At 42.4% G+C, this 19,541-nt stretch overlaps 1 protein-coding gene across 1 annotated transcript in view; it reads right to left on the bottom strand.

Moving 5' to 3' along the window:
* UBAC2 (UBA domain containing 2) overlaps positions 1–6,707 on the bottom strand; it is a 105,548-nt gene extending 98,841 nt beyond the window's left edge. The window contains exon 1 of the mRNA XM_061996246.1: positions 6,568–6,707. Within this exon, the coding sequence (XP_061852230.1) occupies positions 6,568–6,598 (31 nt within the window). The 5' untranslated portion in view covers positions 6,599–6,707. The remainder of the gene's footprint in view (positions 1–6,567) is intronic.
* Positions 6,708–19,541: the final 12,834 nt, after the last annotated feature.

Below are 19,541 nucleotides of genomic sequence, written 5' to 3'. Positions count from 1 at the left end.
AATATATTCAGTAATGTACTTCATTTTCCCTTCAGCTGAACCACAAAGCATTAACTTGCATACCTTTATTATTTTCCTGATGCCCACGCACGACACAGTTCAGCCTTGCAGATTAGGCAAGCAGAGAAGCACAGTGCTCCCCCCTTGCCTTGGGGAAGATTAACAAATTGCTAGCACTGCCCTACAAGGTTCAGAGAAAGGTAAAAGCATAAGTTGGGTTAGCAGACAGAAATGCTCGCACGCAAGCTCATAGGACTCTACTACCTACCACTACAATCAGTAATTTGCATGTTGTGGGAAAAGTAGTCCAATATTTTCCAGATGTGGAAAGTGGATAGGCTTTAAAATATGCACTCAGATTTTACCTTAATAAAGACTAGCTTTCCTACATAAAAGGACCTGGGAGTGTTAAATGACAGCTGGCCGAACATGAGCCAGCAGTGTGCCCAGGTAGCCAAGAAGGCAATGGCATCCTGGCTTGCATAAGAAATAACGTGACCAGCAGGACCTGGGAAGTGATTGTGCTCACTCAGCGCTGATGAGGCTGTACCTTGAATATTGTGCTCAGTTCTGGGCCCCTCATTACAAGAAGGACACTGAGCTGCTGGAGCATGTCCACAGACAAAGCTGGTGAAGGGTCTGGAGAACAGGTCTTATGAGGAGCAGCTGAGAGAGCTGGGGATGTTTAGTCTGGAGATGAGAAATCTAAGAGGAGACATGATCACTCTCTACAACTACCTGAAAAGGTGTTGTGGTGAGGTGGGGGTTAATGTCTTCTCTCCAGTAATGAATGATACAACATGAGGAGATGGGTTCAAGTTGCACCGGGGAAGGTTTAGAGTGGATATTAGGAATAACTGTTTCACCAAGAGGGTTATTAAGCATTGGAACAGGCTGTGCAGGGAGGTTGGTGGAGTCACCATCCCAAGACATATTCAAAAGACACATAGATGAGGTGCTGAGGGATATGGTTTAGTTCAGTGATGGGCTTGGCAGTGTGAGATTAGTGGTTGGACTTGATCTTAAAGTTCTTTTCCAACTGTAATGATTCTATAATTCTACTATATTCACATGTAGCATTGCATATAGCATGAAGAATATCAGGAGGGACTATTACAATGTTTGCAGAAAAGTTTGGTGTTGGTCTTCCAGGTTTAAGTTGTTGGAAAGGCCTTGATGTCTTGTAACAGAAGGCCTTCTGCATATCATTTTTGGCTCCTGGGGCACACCACGTTAACGAACAGGAAACAAATTCTACTAAGCAGCACTACAGTAAATCCAACAGTCGGTTCAGTGTCAGCCTTCATGCACTCATGTTAGCCTTTGCAGAGCCACTGAAGTGTTTCAGCAACATGCTTCATGGAGACTCAAGTTGCTGGCATACTGCCACACAAGAATCCAGTCTGGGTCTGGCATCACAGCCCACTTCTCACGCATTTCCTTAAAGCCAGCTGCTGCAGCATGCTTCCTGAACACGCTGCAACATTGTTTTAGAAGTCAACTTAACTGGGTTGGCATGTTGCTAAGTCACTTGAGTATGGCCGTGCTGTCCTTCCAACTATCCGGAGTAACAGACTTCTTTTTCTCAGGGCATATCAACATTACAGATAACAGTAACAGTTTCCCTTAACAAAAGCAAATTGTCTTTGTCCTTTTAAATGGTGCTCTGCCTTGTTTCATGACATTCATAGCTTATAGTTGTAACATGTACCAGGTGTATTTATTTTTACATCTCCTTATCCAAAATTGTATATATATGCGTCATGCACTGAGTAGATGTGTTACCAGTTCCCAACACAGTCATCATCTGCTATGCCTGATACTGCCTGTCTGGGAATTCAACGTATCACTCCTAGCAAAGGACCTGCTTGTCTGAACTGGCTCATGTGCACTTGATGTTGGACTGTTTGTTTGTTGGAGGAGTTTGCTTTTATATATGTTTCTTACAAGGTCTCTGCCTATGAGTACTAGACAGGAGAAGTAGGACAGAGGATTTATATCAGGAAACTCTTAAACTGGGATATGAAATACTTGAGAAACACTGTATGTAAGAATTCAACTGTATTGCTTAAAGTCATGAGGTATCTCCCTTAAAAGGCACAAGGACAAAGTCAAGGACTTCACTATACCAGCTGTTCCAAGCATTATTTACAAGAAAGTCTAACTTCAATAGAAGTGGTCAAACTTAGGAGGAATACCTAAAGCTGAATCTGTACTACAGAACTCACAAGCTTTGAATGCTCCTTAGATGAAGAATATCATTCACCTCACTGACATATGAAGCTACACTGTGTAGCCCCATATCACAGTGTAGTATCCACCATAGTACAGGGGTGATCCATTAAGTTCACTCTAGATAAGTAATACAGAAAGAGTTTGTACCAGTTAATAGCTTTGAAAAATATTGTTTGTTCAGCATAGTAGTGGTATTGTCATGGTTTAGCAAGGAGTGGATTTTGGGGAGCGGGTTGCAGTGAAGACCCAGTAAAGAGTTTGTGGACTCTCACCCAGCTCCTGGGTTCACACCCACCTCCGGCCCGGCTGGGCCAATCTGGCGCCTCTGCCATCACTATTTAGGGATGAGAATTTGAAGTGCTGGTAGGAGGTGTAAGAGTGATACAAGATGGAGGCAACCATGCAGACCCCACAGTCAGAGAAGGAGGAAGGAAGGAGGAGCACTAGACCAGAGACCCCTCTGCAAGCTGTGGCGAGAACACAGGCTGTATCCCTGCAACCCATGGAGGGCCACGGCAGGACTGAGAGTTACCAGTAGCTCCAGGTGAGTGCACCTGGATTGGCGAGGGACTGTGTGAGGAGACGGACATGGCGCAGGTTGTGTTGGAGAGCCTGCGTGCCGCAGAGCAGCCCCACACGAGAGGCAGAGAGGAGCTGCAGCCTTTGGGATAAATGCATCCGTGAGGTAAAAATGCAGCCTTTGGGATAAATCCGTGAGGTACCCCACGGATGAGCAGGGAGGACTGGTGCAGAGCCCACTTGCCCTGAGGAGGGACAAATGGCAGAAGCCATCAGGAATGGACCCACCGGAAACCCCCACTCCCTGCCCCCGAGCCATTCAAGTGGGAGGAGATAAAAACATCAGGATCAGGGGTCTGAGCCCGGGAAGAGGGGAGTAGTGGGGAGAAGGCGGTCTTAAAAAGGGCTGGTTGGACTCTTCATTGTTGTACCACTCTGTGTTGTTTTATTTTGGTTATGTTTTGGGGTTTTATGGTTATCTTTTAGTTGGTATTGGATTGAATTATTTTCTGTTTTCTTCGATGGGCTTAAATCACAACAGGTATAATAGCAGAAATAAAATTTAGCCATCAACCAAGTGAAGATCCATATAGAAAACCCCAAGGATTCTATGTATGGCTAAATCTAGATAATCTTTTTAAGGATCATTTTATCAACTGACTGCAAATAATGCAACAAGAACCTCCCCTTGAATGAAGAACAACAACAATCTGGATAAGTGCACTGCAGAAAAGTTTAGCTAACCTAAACTTACTAGATTAAGTCAGTATTAGTATTATAATACTTAATTATTGCAATACAAAAGAAAATTAATTCAGAGTAAACTCAACAGTACTCTTGGTCTACAAATCTTGCAATGTAGCTACTCTGTAATCTGCACAAACAGGCACATAGCTGGACTCCTTTTATTGATGAAATCAAAATACCTTAGTTTTTCATTTACTCAAAATTTTGTTCATGCATGCAGCCAAAGATTTTCCCAAATAAATGTTATAAATAAATTGTGATAAAAGAAAGCTAAAACACCTTCCTCCCACATTTCCTAGAAACAGTACATCAGTATACTGCTAACTGGCATTGGTTTACCACAGTTCAGTCATCTCTTCTGTCACATTTTGACACACTACATGTTTAGAATATTAAACAAAAACTTATTTTTAACAAGTACAGAGTCTTTTTATTTGAATTATAAATTATCTCCTCTTGAGCACATACAGTTATGTCTGGGATGTAGCAAGAGACAGAATTGACTATTAGGTCAATTAAAGTTTCATCAATTTTTACAGCAAGATTACATTAGATTAGTATTACCAAATGGAGCAAAAAGTTTACAACCACCTGCAGCTACTACAAGCTACTGGTTACTCTCTCTTTCAGAAAATGTCATTTCAAGTGTTCAATAACCAAAAGAATTTACATTTCAAATGAGTTACATGTTTATTTAGGTTCTGATAAGATCTTTCAAAATCAAAAAGAAGTTTTTAAAAAGGTGAGTAGGCCAAACCCAGACTGGCTTCTAGAAAACTAGGGACAAGGATGTCTCTGGCACTCTTGTTAAAACACTTTGCAAAAGAAGCCCAGTAAGAATCACACTACTAAAATGTAGTAGAGCTCTCAGGTTATTGTTTGATGCTTTCCTGTTGCTGAACAGGGGAATTCTGCATAAAGGAGTGAAAACAAGGCAAAAAGAACACAGTAACCTCTGCCATTTTTACCACCACATCTCTATCTGAAGACACTAAAGTCCTTAATCTACTATAATTATCAACAACTGGGACACTGTTTAAAGTTAACTAAAGTACACATAGCTGGTATTACTATCTGAGTATTACTAAGTTTTAGAGATATTGTGATGTCTTTATCCGAATGCCATAGACGTTAGGTCTGTCAGAGGGCACATCAACTTACAGGAACCTTCAGTCTAACTTGGTGCAATCATTCTTATTGCTGTTGAAAAAAGTGTCTGCTTATTTTATCTAGGGTCTCTGATAGTGGTCCATTGTGCCTCAACAATTGTTTGTTATTGCCCTTCTGCCAGAGGTTACTACTTCCAAGACCCAGAGGCAGCAGGAGAGAACACGGACAGACGCACACACTTCCCTTATGCAACATCAGGCATAGATTCATTAGCTGCCTAAATCATCAGGTTTAATCCTACATACCTGCTACCACTGCAGCAGACACTTCTGGTAAAAAGGCAGAAAGAAAAGTCTGAGGGCACAAATTGCTACAGTTGTGCACTAGGTGAGCACATCCCTGTCACCTAAATCCAGCCTCTGTGGTGCGTTTCTGCCCAGTTGTGCTTAAATCACAAGACACTAGAGTTTGTCACTGTACCTCTAGCAGCCATGTCTTACTGCAAACAACTACTTTAGGTGAAGAGGTGAGTTCAATAAGAAGGTAAGTTACATCAGCTTTCTAGAAGCAAAAATATTTTTTGCAAAAGGTAACATTTATTTTTTGCAGAATTGCATCTTGTCTAGGTTTTTCTCCTAGCACAAATATATTTCTTATTACTACAGTCTTCCACTGATCTTTCTGATAGGCTTATCTTGAAAAAAAACTTTTAAATATTGATTGTGACTTGCCACTCATTCAGACAAACAAGGACACTTTTCACCTCACCTTCTTTCTCTCAGAATTCTACGCAAACATATGCCAAAAAACCACCAAAAAGTTGCTCTTCTACGCTATCTAAAATAAAAAAAAAATCAGGAGCTGCGAATCAAATACAAAGTTACCAGAACTATCTGCAAAAATATTCCCCCTGCCCTTATCTGGATGCCACAAACAGAATACAGCTACAATTAACGTCCCTTCTTAAATGCCAGACTTATTCCCTCCTAGTTGGAGGGTGCATTCAGGCTCAGATTTGGATTTTGCGTGAAGCATGCCATTAGTCAGCAAAGTCGTGACCTGTCGTTTGTCCCAGCCTGCCAAAGTAGTGCCAAAGTCCACACTGCGGCCAGTTCAGTCCTTAATCGCCGTTTCTAAACGCAGCAGATTCGCTGTCCTATAAAAAGGCTGAGAAGCAGCCCTCAATGCCCGTGAGGTTTGCACAGGCAGCACTGGGATAGGAAATTATTTACACAGGCTGCATGCAAAAAGTGAAACAGAGGTGGGAAGACATTTGTCCTTAAACTCGTCTTATCGATAAACTGGTTTAAACAGTAATATTTTTTTCACATTAAAAAAACAAAAGAGCTTTTTCTCTTCTGAAACATATATCTAGGCACGCCGATCCGAGCCTGTGCATGAAGACAGACACACAGGGAGATGCAGCGCGGCGGAGCCGGCCCCGGGACGGCCGCGCCGGGAGAGAACGGCTCCGCCCAGCCGCGTCCAGCCCCTCGCCGCCGGCCACAGCACGCAGCCAAGCCCGCGCAGCGGCGTCCCCCCAGCGCTGCCACAGGCACCGCTGCCACCAACGCAAGGGCTCCCGCCGCCGAGGTACCGCCGGCCGCGGCTCCCCGCCCCGGGCGCCCGCAGACACGTAACAAGAGACGCGGTAAAGCCCGAGTTTAAAAGTCACGCCGAGGCCAGGCCGCGTGTACTGGGACGGGCGAGCGAGGCCAGCGGCTCGGCCGAGGGAGGCGGCGCCGGCAGCGGAGGCAGCAGCGGCGGCCCGCTGAGGTCTCGGCGCCGACGCCCCGCCAGGTCCCTCACGGCAGCGCCCCACCCCTGTCCGGTCCCGTCCGCCGGCAGAGAGGTGGGGCAGGCCACCCTCTGCGCGGACAAGACACCGACACACCCCTCGCCGCCAACCCTCCCTTGGCTCTGCCCTCTCCCGTCTGCGACGGTGCCGGTACTCACAAAGCCCGTTGAAGCCGGTACTGGTGAACATGGCGGCGGCCCGGCCCGGCCCGGCCCAGGGGCGGCGGGTGCCGCTGGCGGAACCCCCAGAGGCCGGGCAGACCCCGAGGAACCGTGGACGGCGCGGCTAAGGCGGCCGCGATGGGACAAACGCCGCCGTGAGGCGAGCGGACGGCGCCCCCTGCCGGGCCCGCCGCGCGGATGGGCGCCTGAGCGGGGGAGGTCCCGCCGCCCTGCCGCCCCCCTTCTGCGTTGTCCCGCTTGCGCGGCAGCGAGCGGGGTCGTCACCAACTGAACACCACGGCTGCACAGTGATGCCGTAGACGAGCCCGTCTAGCCGGCATGCGTTAAGCTGCGGTACTGCTGGGGGCAGCTGTCGGTGGCTGGTGCTGTCAGAGGGCGCTCGAGGCCCCGCGGCTCAGGGAAGGGCTGTGCGGTGCGCGGGTGCAGCCCCACGGGGGTAAAACGCCAATTAGTCTGCGTATATTGCACACCATCCCTTCTGTCTTTGTAAAGGTGATTTGCACTCGAAGTTTGTAGGCGCCTCGGGGAAGATTGACTCCGAACGCTTTGGGGAAGGGTGTCACTCGCCTTAATTTAGAGAGGCCACAAAGTGAGCCTGCTTGGGAGCCGTGGGTAAACTCTCATTACGGTTAACGGGGGATGTAGTCAATAAGTGCAGTGGAGTCTGGAGAGCTTTTCAGTTGATGAAATGAAGATACCTACTTCAGGATGAAATTAATTGCTCCCTAGGCTCCACCGACTGTATTGAATTGACCTGTGCTAGCTCTAATGGTTAAGTTAGACACATAGCTCTCTACTGACGTGGTAGGCACCTAATACAAGGTCAGCCAAATTCACAGTTTCCTTCAGATGGGGTACAATAATGCTGAAATTATTCACGTGCCAAATTTCAATTCTATTTTCCAGTTAATGCAGAAGTCAGAGTTTACTGAAACAGGTCATGCTGGGCATTTTAAAGGTGGTGATGATCTGCTCTGCTCTGTGGGTTTGTCCACTCGACAGGACTGAGGACCTCAAAGGCACATTCAGCTTACTAATGCAGTACAAGGCTGAAAACAGATGTTGCTCTGGAAGTGGAAGATGTGACTTGTCAGGTAGTTCACAGTTTTTACACAGGCAACCAATAATAAAAATATTTTTAGGCAAGTCATAAATTTGTTACATTCCCCAACATTTTTTTACATAATGCCAAATTCAAATATGCCTTTTAGTAATTACACTTGAGTTCAGCTATTAAATAGCACTTGCAAATGGGAAGGTCCAGTATCTTTGCAAACAAAATCTCCTAACACTGCCATAAAAACATCTTATGCTTAGGTCCACGAAGACTTGAACAAAGCTCAGCATATCAGGATCTAATTTTAAAATGTCTATCTCTTAGCACTAATTTCAGATTTCTGTGGCTCACTTGTCTTTGTACAGGGCCTGCAGTCAGGCAGGTGGGAATGGGATTCAGAGGCAGCTCACAGGGCAGGAGCTGTGTCTAAACTAGTCAGAAAGAAGAATCAAAACGATGGTGCATTGCAAATCTCTCCCAGGCTGAGGTTCTTTCCTTGGCAAAGAATCTAAATAGGATTCACAGCACGAAACCTATCCTGTGCATTGTGTCTACAACTGCCTTACTTCTTGCTCTTAAAGCACAGCTGGAAGAAATTATTTGCTACAGAAATTCTCCTTCTCCCTTTCAAATGCAAAGGGTTTGGCTGCTGTATGTTACTTATGCAAACACTGTTTTGCCTGTATGGTGCTGAATGCACATAATCCTACAAAGTCACTGCCGACCTTCATTTCTAAGGAAAGGGAGGGCAAATAATGAGGTGCAAAGCCTGCAAAGCTTGTAATATTTCCAGTGTGAAACCTCATTGGGAAAAGCTTAGGAGCCTCCTGAAGCCTTAGGAATCTAACGAGGTACTCTCACATTAACTAATCATCATTTTACACTTTTTGACAAGATTCCACTTAAAGTAATTAAGCCTTTTTTTGTGTATCTGGCTTTCATACAGGTGAGGATAAAACCTCAAAACTTTTCCATCATTGCCTCTGTAATAACCTTAGAATTGATGTTTTAATGCTTTTATTTCTTTTCATGCTCACACAGAATGGAATGACAGAACAATCATTAATTTGAAGGTTTACAGTCTTTAGCCAGGAACTAGTGTTCTTGTGTTTCATAAGCTCAGTTTTGAAGATTTCCCTAGATTGATATGCTACAAGGTAATCATATTAGAAGGATTTTTCTCTGCAATGTTGAGTGCCGGAATTGGATTGAAGTCAGAATCATTAAATGTTACAAGGAGACTTGTGCATGCATTCTGCTGAGTAAGGATGCATTTGGGAAAATATTTAAGAGCCTTTTTGAAAGCAGCTCTGTGGACTCTTTATCACTGACAGGTACAGCAAAACTGAATGAGTAGCAATAGCTGGCAAGCTGCTCCCCAAAGTACTTGCAGATTTGTCCATACCACTAGGATCCAGAGAGCTGGCTCTGAATTTGATTGCCACTGTCTAATTTAAGTCTGCAAATATATTATGGAGTCTTTGAAACATCTAATGATATCCCTTGTTGCAAAAACTATTAAGTCTGTTTGTCTGGTATTAGATCATACAAAATACATACAAAATAGTCTCTGAGGAAACTACACACCTTATGCTAACAAATATAGCTTCACATATTGATTGAAGAGTAGAGGAAACATAGTTTTTGCCCTCAGATACAGTACCGAGCAGAGAATCTTTTTTTATCCCAATGGCATCACTATCAACTGGTAGCTTGTCAGAAGAACTATGCAAATAATTTGCATTATTGAAATATAGAGTGTTGTTCACTTTGGAGTTAAATGAAATCATCAGTCCTCATGCTTGCCTTGGAACATATCCCAGAATAGGAAAGCTAGCACTTATCTACTAATCTACTCAGAACAAGCTTAGAAGGCTTTGACACTGCTCAAATGTCAGCTTAAATATCTCCATTTATTTATTATATCTAGTTAGTGGGGTCAATTGGGTGTGTTCAAAATGAAGTTATTTAAATTTCCTGCTTAAACTAAAATCCCAGGAGGCTGGAATTTATATTTCTAGCTATTTTTTGTCATCATTAGGTTGCTTTCTTCTCTGAATTTATGATGTTTTTTGAACCAGCTCTTAATTGCTAATTAATCTCTCACAGTCAGATGCTGCCCTGCTGTATATAATGCAGGATAGTGGCAGAGTAAAACCGGGTGGAAATGGAACACCCCGCTCAGGAATTTTCAGTCTTAACTCAGTGCAGGCTAATGATTCTGCAGGTTACTGGCAGGTAGTCTATCTCTCTTTGATGTCTGGGGTTTCCATGACATTCATAGTCACCCTTGCAGTTATTAAAATTACCTGAAATATTAGCAGATGCCTGAAAAGAAGTTAAACTTAATTTCAGTAACTTCTCCCTACAGTTTCCAATCCTTGTCTCCTCTTATGGAGACTGTAAAGAAGAAAGCTGTGCACCATCAATACCCTACAGAGTAGACTTCTGTGTCAGTGCAGCTTGCTGATAGCAGCTTGTGTGGGAACAGGAGGAAGGGCAGAAGGCAGAGATTCACTGGGCTGAAATCAGACTGTCCTGTGCCTTTCCAAAATTAGAAAATTTCTCTCACTCCCTCAGAAGTGAATAAAGCTTTGTACCATGGCAAACCTGCTGTCCTCTTAAACTAGTGGGTTGCTTTTATTACACATATTTTAAAACATTTTTTTTACCATTGTTTGAAGATACATAATATTTTCTAGATCAGTTATTTCTGTGTAGAGCTGCTAGGCTAACAGTTAATGGCAGGAGCAACTAGAGCAGCTAAAGGGACAACTTCAGGTGTGTCTTAAGTAAGCACTAAAGAAATGTGTGAAGGCAGGCAATCTAGTAGAAGAGATGGCAAGAGTATTGGGGTTTATCTGGCATTTTTTTCAATTGATTTTTACAGCACATTACTATAAAAAAATGTAAGGAGCACTCAAAAGTGTTCCACTTGTTATGGCTCGAGCCATTTCAATGAGATGTTTTGCAGCTTTGAACACCATGTTTAACCCGAGCTCCAGATCAATGTATAGTAATATGAATGTGTGGATTGCTATTGCTTCAGTAACTCAAACATCATTCAGACAGCACTATCTTGTTTGTTAGCTAGAACCCCAGAATGGAGAGCAATCACAGCATAGGGTTTAAGAGACAGCAGCCACAAGCTCACACCCTTTGCATTGCTCACCTCCATCTCCAGCCAGGGCCTTTTCGTGCCTACCTCATTATCAGATCTCTCTTGACCTCAACCACTGTCCAACAACAGTGTTCGTTTTGTCCCAGCAAGTCAGGAGAAATGTGCTGCATCTGCCACCTTCTGGATTCATTCTGTGTCCCTCAGAGGTGGGCGAGAGGAGAACAACTGTGCAACACGCCTTGCAGAGGTACATGGAGGAAGCATGAGAAGAAAAGTGCTCACCTGAACCTGTATAGGCAACCTTGCTTTCTTCTTCACATTGTATCTTCATGGACTAAACCTACACACTGACAGTTTTGTACCAAAAGTCTTAACCGTCACCTCCCTTTTAACTGTCACCCAACTGATCCTACGCACTGATACCACATGCACCAAGATGTTGGCATCTCATGTGTTCAGGGACAGCACCAAGCACTTGACCAGCAGCTTTGTCTCTAAATACTTGTAAAAAGCTCCTTTAAAGTTGTTGTCCTTAAATTCTCTGTCACAGGAGCCGGGCTGTTTATTTCAGCGCAGGCTGGGATCCTTTGAAAAAACAAGACCATATGGTAGCATAACCAGGAGCTAGATCCTAATGCAAACATATTAGGAAAACAAGGTTAAGATAGGCATATGGATTCTGGTGTTGCTTAATTGTTGAGCTTGAGCTCAGGTTTTATGTTTAATGTTCACTTTCCATTTGACTTGGGTGAGACCTTGTTCTTCTCGAATTAAAAATACACTGGTTCAGCTGCCCTTACCTGAGCAGATGCCACTGGATTTTAGATCACTCATCTGAAAGGCATTAATTTACTACAAGGTAGAATTGCAAAACATCACTAAACCTCAATAAAATGATAAGATTTAGGCAGGGTTCTCAGAAGAATCAGTTAAGGAATCCATTAGGAGGGCAAAACATGATCTGTAACATTGCATAATGCAACATCTTTGCATATCAGTACTCTTATGCATACCAGAGATCAAGCACTAGCCATTTCACACTGAATTTATGTCAGAGAGTACCCTTGTGACCCGGAGTATATACTAAATTACCAAAAATAACTATCAGTGAGTGAAAAAAACTTAAGCCTTTAAGATGCAGAAAATGAGCTACATCCTCCCATACAGGTATGGCTGGGCTGAAATTGCCTGTTCTGAAAATTACAGGGTAATTTTAGGTAGGGTTATTCAAAGGACCTTTTTTTTCCTCCTCGATACCTGTCCATATTTCTCAGATATCTTCCTCCTCTTGCTTCACATCCGTATTGTATCCTATCTGTGTATCTCCACACAGTTATTAAACGCCCGTATTTACACTTGGATTCAAATCTGTGTTTAAGGGAAGACGTGGCCACCCACAACCATGATGTTATCAGGCCTGCAGCATAACCCTGCTAAGAGATAACAAAAGTGATAAAACTTCAAGCAGTTCTTCTCCCCACATGTCATTATCTTATTTGTATTTGAGTTCTTTAAATTCGAGCATGAAGGAATAGTCTTGTCTTTTTTTTGCCCCCAACTCTTAACTAGCCGTACCAGAGGATGTTTTTGTTCGTATGATTTTATTGAAGTACAATGATCCCTCAGAGTAGCTTGCAAAAAGTTTAAGTATGTTCATCCCAGAAGGGTGCTTGCACAATATTTGCAGTGGAAGTCTGTATGCCTCCAGGAAATAAGCAGTCCAGGGTTTCTTTTTTTCCTCTAAAAATGTTAGCAAAGGCAAAGTTTGGTGACAAAAAATTATATCACACATTGCCATCAGTAAACTAAACTGGTCTTTGTTATCAGGAAGAGGAACTATTGTAAAAATAAATAAGTGTATCCATAAATCACATTTCAATACCGGGGAGCTATTAGAAACACAAAAAAGTATGGCTTATTACAATTATTCTTAATCCTACACTCTACTTTTTCTAGCATGGGCCAGTTTGCTGCTACAAGCACCGTTATGCTAGGGAGATTTCTAAAACTGAGGATTAGGTCTACTCCAAAATGGAAATAAAAAACTAATTAATGGCAAAAGCTGTCATTCTTACTGTTCCTTTAGCTCCATTCTCTACACATTGGAAGCATTTCTTGTTTTTCCTGTTGAACGCAATTTGTTATACTTCTGTATTTTTTTAAGTACTGAGAGTACTTTAAAAATTGGGGTCAGGGACACTACATAAATCTGTGTTTGTTGAGCTGGATGTAGCAGAAATCACCACCTGTAGTAGAGAAATCTTTCCTGGCAGGAGGATAATGTTTTGGACCAACACTTAGCTGCCATGCTGGCCTCTTCCTCTCCTCACCCAGGAGGCAGGATGGTTTTCTGGTCAGCCGGCCCGACTGCAAGAGTGGCTTTCCACTGAGCAACTCAGACAGACTTGACAGGGGTGTTAAACCAGAGAAATGAGTGCTGATATTTCGTGCCATCACAATTTTTGAAGTCAACCCTGAAATGATGAAGTTTCCAGGGAATCTCTCTCCACACTGCCCTCATCCTGGACAGACCAGCCTGAGCTCCATGCCTCTGCAGCCTCAGGTGGCTTGGTGGCTCCTCTCCAGCAAGTGCATCTGTGCCCAGGGGAAATGATGCAGCAAGCAGGAATTCATTGGGACAGGAGGAACAGGAAGGCCTTATTTGAAGAGGTGTGTAAACCACAACGTTAATCTTCTCTACTGTTACATATACATGCTGGGGCTCTTGCCACAGACTCCTCCGGAGCCACAGGCAACTGGCCATGCTGGGCAGGTGGAGGTCAGTAACCTCCTACCTGCTTATACACTGACATGGCAGTTGTGCTAAAGTTTGTGTTAAGGCCATCTTTGGTACTTTAGTCAAGAAATAATGATATAATACTAAAGCAGTTCATACTAAAAATCAGATTTATTGGTTTCTCCCTACTGTAAACTAAGCAAGCTTGTCAAATAGGAGGAAAATGAACCATCAAAGTCAATAAGCTCCTTTGTACATATAACACATGCATTTACTGCAACATTTGTTCCTTAAGTACACATTTGGTCTCCAAGTATATCTACTAGAAAGCATATATTTAGAGCACAAGTCTTGTTACACAGGTATTTGTACAAAATATTGGTTTGATTTACAGATAGTGATGGGACACTACTGTTGATTAATCTATAGGGGAATGTATGCTGAGAAGAAAGTATTTTCAGCCATTTGGCTTTGATTGCAGTGCAGTTCATCCATCCATAACAGCATGGTTGAGGTCTCAATAACAGATGATTGGAACATTTTACCCAGTCAATATGAGTGAGATCTGGTGCACTTGTATATGCAAGAGAAGCAGCTTGCAAGCTGAATTCAACATCAGTGATCTTCCTGGCAACACATACATTGGAGACAAAAATTAAGGCTTTGTATCCTAGGCTGCACTGAGATGTCATACGAAACCCAGAAATTTTGCTTACTCATAGGTAAACTTTTTATCTGAAGCTCACTATGTAAAAAGATAATGACGTCCAAGAAAAGCACCAATTTCGTGCTTAAGTTCCTGCATTTGATGTAACACTTGAGATGTGTCAGCACATTACACTGTAGAATAGGAAAGAAAATTATTGCACCAAAAAAGAGCATGTTGGCCCCAGGTGATTTATGGCCTAATTCAGTGTGCCCTGAATTCAACACTGAGAGGCCTGTCGTGTTTCCAGCGGGGTTTGGTTCAGATGAGTGTGCTTCAAAGTCCCTGAACCAGAGTCAGTACAGCAGTGAGCTGGGGCAGATGGAAAGTGCCTGTCACAGCCGGGATGCTTTGGGGAACAGATGGGCTCTGTGCTGCTGCTCTGTGGGAGGATGCACAGCTACAGTCAGGTGGGAGGCAGCCTGTGCTCTGCGTGGATGGTGATAGCATGAAAGAAGATACTAAGGCCAGAACAAAAAGAGATAGGAAGGGAGCGGTCAGAGGCGAAGGCTGAGTGGAATGTACGGAATTAGCACAGGGTGGAGCAAGAGACAGGGGAAAAAACAGAGACACACTCGGGGTTATGCAACTTGGCAGGTCTTAAACCTGCTACTGGCAGAGAAGGAATCCATAAAAAAGCTCTGAGGAGGAGATGTAGCAAGGAGGACTGACAAGAAAGGTAACACCAATGAGGTGGAGCCCACGTGGTCTGTGAACAGAGAAAGGCAGAATTAAAGAGAAAGAAAAAATGAAAAAGAAAATGAGATAAAGAAAATAGTAGAAGAAGAGTTGCTGAGTTATCTTGAAGAATTATGGTCACCTTGTATTTGTAGTCTGTTTTTCTGTAAGTTCATGCAATGAAAGTGTTTTCTGAGCTGTGCTCTCTAGCTGGGATGTCCCATATCCTGAGTATCCTCATGATCCATATAAATACCAAAGAGTTGAGTTTTCCCTCTGTAAAATCCAAATGTTACAGGACCTCCTGAGAATGTGTTTGTAGGCAACATACAACAAACTCCTTCAAATAATGTGCAGATAAATGACTTCTTGGCGAGTGTTTGTCAATAAATATTCTGTGTATGTGCACATATGTAACCACAATACAAACAATCCATAATCTGTTAGCTGAACTAAGGAGGTGCAGGGAGGCCAGTTAAAGAAATGAGGGTATCACTCCAGCAAAAAAACCCCCAGTTTAAATAGTTGTTTCGTCTAATATCAGTGTTTCTGTCATGGGAATTGCCTAATGGAAACCTGGACTGATCATTGGGTGGCTATTTCATAGTAATCAAAGGTAATGACACATGCAAAAAAACCCTGTCAGCAGCTTCAGCCCAAGAGAATGAACCCTTGCCTGAAACAGAAAATGGGAAGAGATATAATTGTGCTATCTTGGAACAAAACCTAATATAATTTAGAAATTTATTATATAGACTTTGAACTGAAATTCAGTGACTCACCAGTGTTTAGGTGATTACTATGATCACTCTAAATGAAGTTTCAAAGTCCTTTGCAAGTAAAAGGCTAATACTTCCTAAATCCAGGGAGTATGCAACCTGGCTTCTCCCTTCTCTGAAAGAAGCTCAAGGAAGAAAATTAGTAAGTGGATCACTTCAGTCAAATGACATTGTGTAACCACCTATGGGAAGAATTTAGGGTGAGGCCCGAGAAACACTTGATCAAGATGGAAAATTATAAAGGGTGTGTGTCTTTCATCACGTATTGTATTTCTTCATTTTGTCTTGCTAATATAGTAACAACAGGGATGATCTTCTCAGACGTAGCCATAACTAACAAGGCATTGGCCTGGATTCAAGACACGAGTGTTTTAGACCTTCAAGAACAGAACTAAGATCCAAATGGGTAGTAGATTACTCACTGGTGAATGAAGACCTTCAAGGATTTAATTAAGAGTGTGGAAAAAAAAAATCAGGTAGACTTGCATCATGGGCAGAGGTAAAGGTGGAGTGCAGTATTCTTTTTTTTCCTAGGCTGTTACATCCAGCAGGAAAGCTGAATTCATGAGAACAGACAATACTGTCAAAACCCAGGTGCTAATGTTGCCTTGGCTAGACTGCAGTGATTATGATCCCTTTGTCAGCACCCCATATGGCTTTCCCACAGATCTGAGGAATGAAGGAGATTTGAATATATTTACAAATAACAATTTAGTGAAGGGAAAATAATAAGTGTGTTCAAAAGGAACTCTAGATTTTGGCCTGCATACCTGAGGAGATGATTGAACAACAGACAGTGTCTCCTACAAAGGAGACCCAATCCCCTTAAATCACAGTGTATAAATGAGTTTCTGTTCTTTTATTCACAGTATGATTAAAAAAAAAGGAAACCCACAGGGAAGTCTGATAAATCACATCTACACCTAGGCAGATGTACTGCTTTTGTAGCCAAACCGCTTCCTGACCCAGTAGAGATTATTTTGTCTCTTTCTTGCTATGAGGGTGCTTATAATTTGAAGGTCAATTCTACACATTCCCACTGCCCAGTCTTGAAGGAACTTGCTGCTACGATGGCTCTAACAGAGTTTATTTGCACAGATACCTAGTCTTTCAATCAGTCATGCTGCTTTATGGCAAGTGAGGAACCTAATTAAATTACGTGGGCTTAAATTACTGAAAATGGAGGTGTGGCCTCATATACTGTGTGACAAAAGTGCCAGAAGCCAAATGCCTCAACCACCCTCTTTCTGTATTGTGACCTTTTCTTAAGGGTTGTTTCTACAGAAAGTCTTGTGCAATAGGTACGAGACAGAATTAGAGCTTAATAGCTATTTAATACCTGCCCTCTGTGTGGACTTTCCTCTTTTGCAAGAGAGGCTGTCTTGAGGTTTAGAATAAACCAACACAGAATAACTTTTGCAAACAAAACACCAGCAACTATGCTATCACTTAGTACACAATATCTTTCTGGCAATCACTGTTTCAGGCTTTTCCTTCATGTAAACACATTTGGTTCCATTTTTCATAACTTGTGCTCACCAACCCGCAATATTGATTTTCCTCAGACACTTGTCATCAATTCTAACTAGAATGTATGCTGAAGTGTTGGATGAGCAGTCTCAAATACACGACTTACAACCTCACTTGATGACTCATAAACAAGAAGGACATATATAGGGATTCAGAAACAATAAACTCAAGTGACTGAATGAACATCATGATGTCCATTTTAGGAAGGATTTTGAGGTGTTACATTAATCAAGGATTTGGTATTCACCTAGATAAAAAAGGGATACAGAATACTCACTTGTTTAGATGACTCTTCCTCAGAATAGAAAGACTGCACAAACTCCAGAAAGGGCTTTTTAAGTTTCAAAGCTTGGACACCAGGACTAAATATCCAGTATGAAGGGGGAATGGAAGCCTATCAAGGAAATATGCTGGATTTTATGTTAGTCAAAACATAAACCAGCTCTTAGATAATGCTGTTGTTTTTTTACTGGAATTATTTAGAGAAGGAAAGTTGAGATGTATGAAGACACAGATGCTGGTGTTTCAGCACCCACCTTTGCCATTCTGTCTCAGTACTGGAAAGACTGCAAGATGAAGCAGCCCAAATGTATTACAGCATCTTGTAATTTTATTATAAGACTTAATATATTTTGTGGTCTTCTTTTAACCTCGGAGACTGAAATTTGGAGATTTCCTGAGAATCTCTGCTTTGATTTTTCCAAAGGAAAAGTTTTCATGTCTTGATTTTGCAGAGAAAGATTTGAAAATTCTGACACAAGTTTGCCACAGAGATTCAGAGGAAAACACCGAAAAATCATGAAAGACTCTTTATTATTGGGGTAGTCTAACTGTCCTAGTTTTAGGACATGTAATTTTCAGAACTGTGTAGGGTTGTTCCTGCTACACTTCACCTATGTAATCACTTGTACCAAAATAACAATTTTAAAGCACTACTACTCTTATTTTGCAATATGCTCTGCTCCCTGGTCTAGACCAACTATGCAAAGGGTAGAGCAATGATCCTGTTGTGTTTTCTTGAACTTCTTGGGCAAGCCTACTGGTGATCTTAAAACCTAGATAGCCAACATAGCTCTTCTCTGGGGATATTGAAAGGGGTCAGAGGCAGCAGGTCAGAAAGTGATTAATTTTAAGAAAATGATTGTGGCTGTCTGCATTCAAAATAGCTAAAAGCATACAGAAACTGTGCTCAGACTTTATCTTCACATCTCTAGGTATTATGGGGAGTACCATCTAGTCATTGTCTTAGTATGCACAGCTGACATCTTAAGTGCTGTTTGCCCCTTCTTCAACAGACAGAGAGGCAAGAATTCTTCAAAACCAATGAAGCAGTATGGGTTGGACGAAATGTCAAAAGGATGAGCTGTTTTTAAAGAAACACACCAACCCCAGATGATAACACACTGCATGGCTGGAATGGAGAGCACAATGGTTTAATGACATGGAAAATGTAACAATACAACAAATCTTACAAAATTGGAAAACAGTTTCCTTGATTTGTAAGCAAAATCACGTTCAACACAACTCCTCCTCTGTCAAGTGAATTTCAAAGTTGAAAGTCATAATTTTCATGGTTGTAAGAAAATTTGATGCAGATCCTTAGATGGATTAAGTCAATCTATCTCCATCCATTCATTCCCTTCAACCATAGAATCACTGACTTATTACAGTTGGAAAAGACCTTTACTTTTTAAAACATCATTAGCTCTGCATGCCATCTACTTTTCAACAATTTTCTGCATAGATTTGTAAGAATCATTACAGTTGGAAAAGTCCTTTAAGATCACCAAGTCCAACCACTCACCTCACACTGCAAGGCCCATCACTAATCTAAACCATATTCCTCAGCACCTCATCTATGCGTCTTTTGAATATCTCCAGGGATGGTGACTCCACCACCTCCCCAGGCAGCCCATTGCAATGCTTAATAACCCTCTTGGTGAAAAAGTTCTTCCTAATATCCATTCTAAACCTCCCCTGGCAAAACTTGAACACATTTTCTCTTGTCCTATCATTCATTAGTGGAGAGAAGATATCGACCCCCACCTAACTACAACTCCTCCTTCAGGTAGTTGTAGACACTGATCATGTCTCCCCTCAACCTCCTCTTTTCCAGACTAAACAACCCTGATTCCCTCAGCCACTCCTCATCAGACTTGTGCTCCAGACCCTTCATCAGCTTTGTTGACCATCTCTGGACACACTCCAACACCAAAATCATGGCTTCTTCCTCCTCCACAACTGAGCACAGATACAGCTTCCTCTCACCACTTCATACAGAAGCATCTCACTTAGAAAATGCATGAGTTTCTTTTGTGTTAAAGTTCATTTTGTCTAAGCAT

This window comes from Colius striatus, chromosome 1 (genome assembly GCF_028858725.1).
Source record: "Colius striatus isolate bColStr4 chromosome 1, bColStr4.1.hap1, whole genome shotgun sequence".
Lineage (NCBI taxonomy): Eukaryota > Metazoa > Chordata > Aves > Coliiformes > Coliidae > Colius > Colius striatus.
The sequence above is the reverse complement of the archived record's forward strand: the minus strand, read 5'-3'. Positions and strand labels throughout refer to the sequence as shown.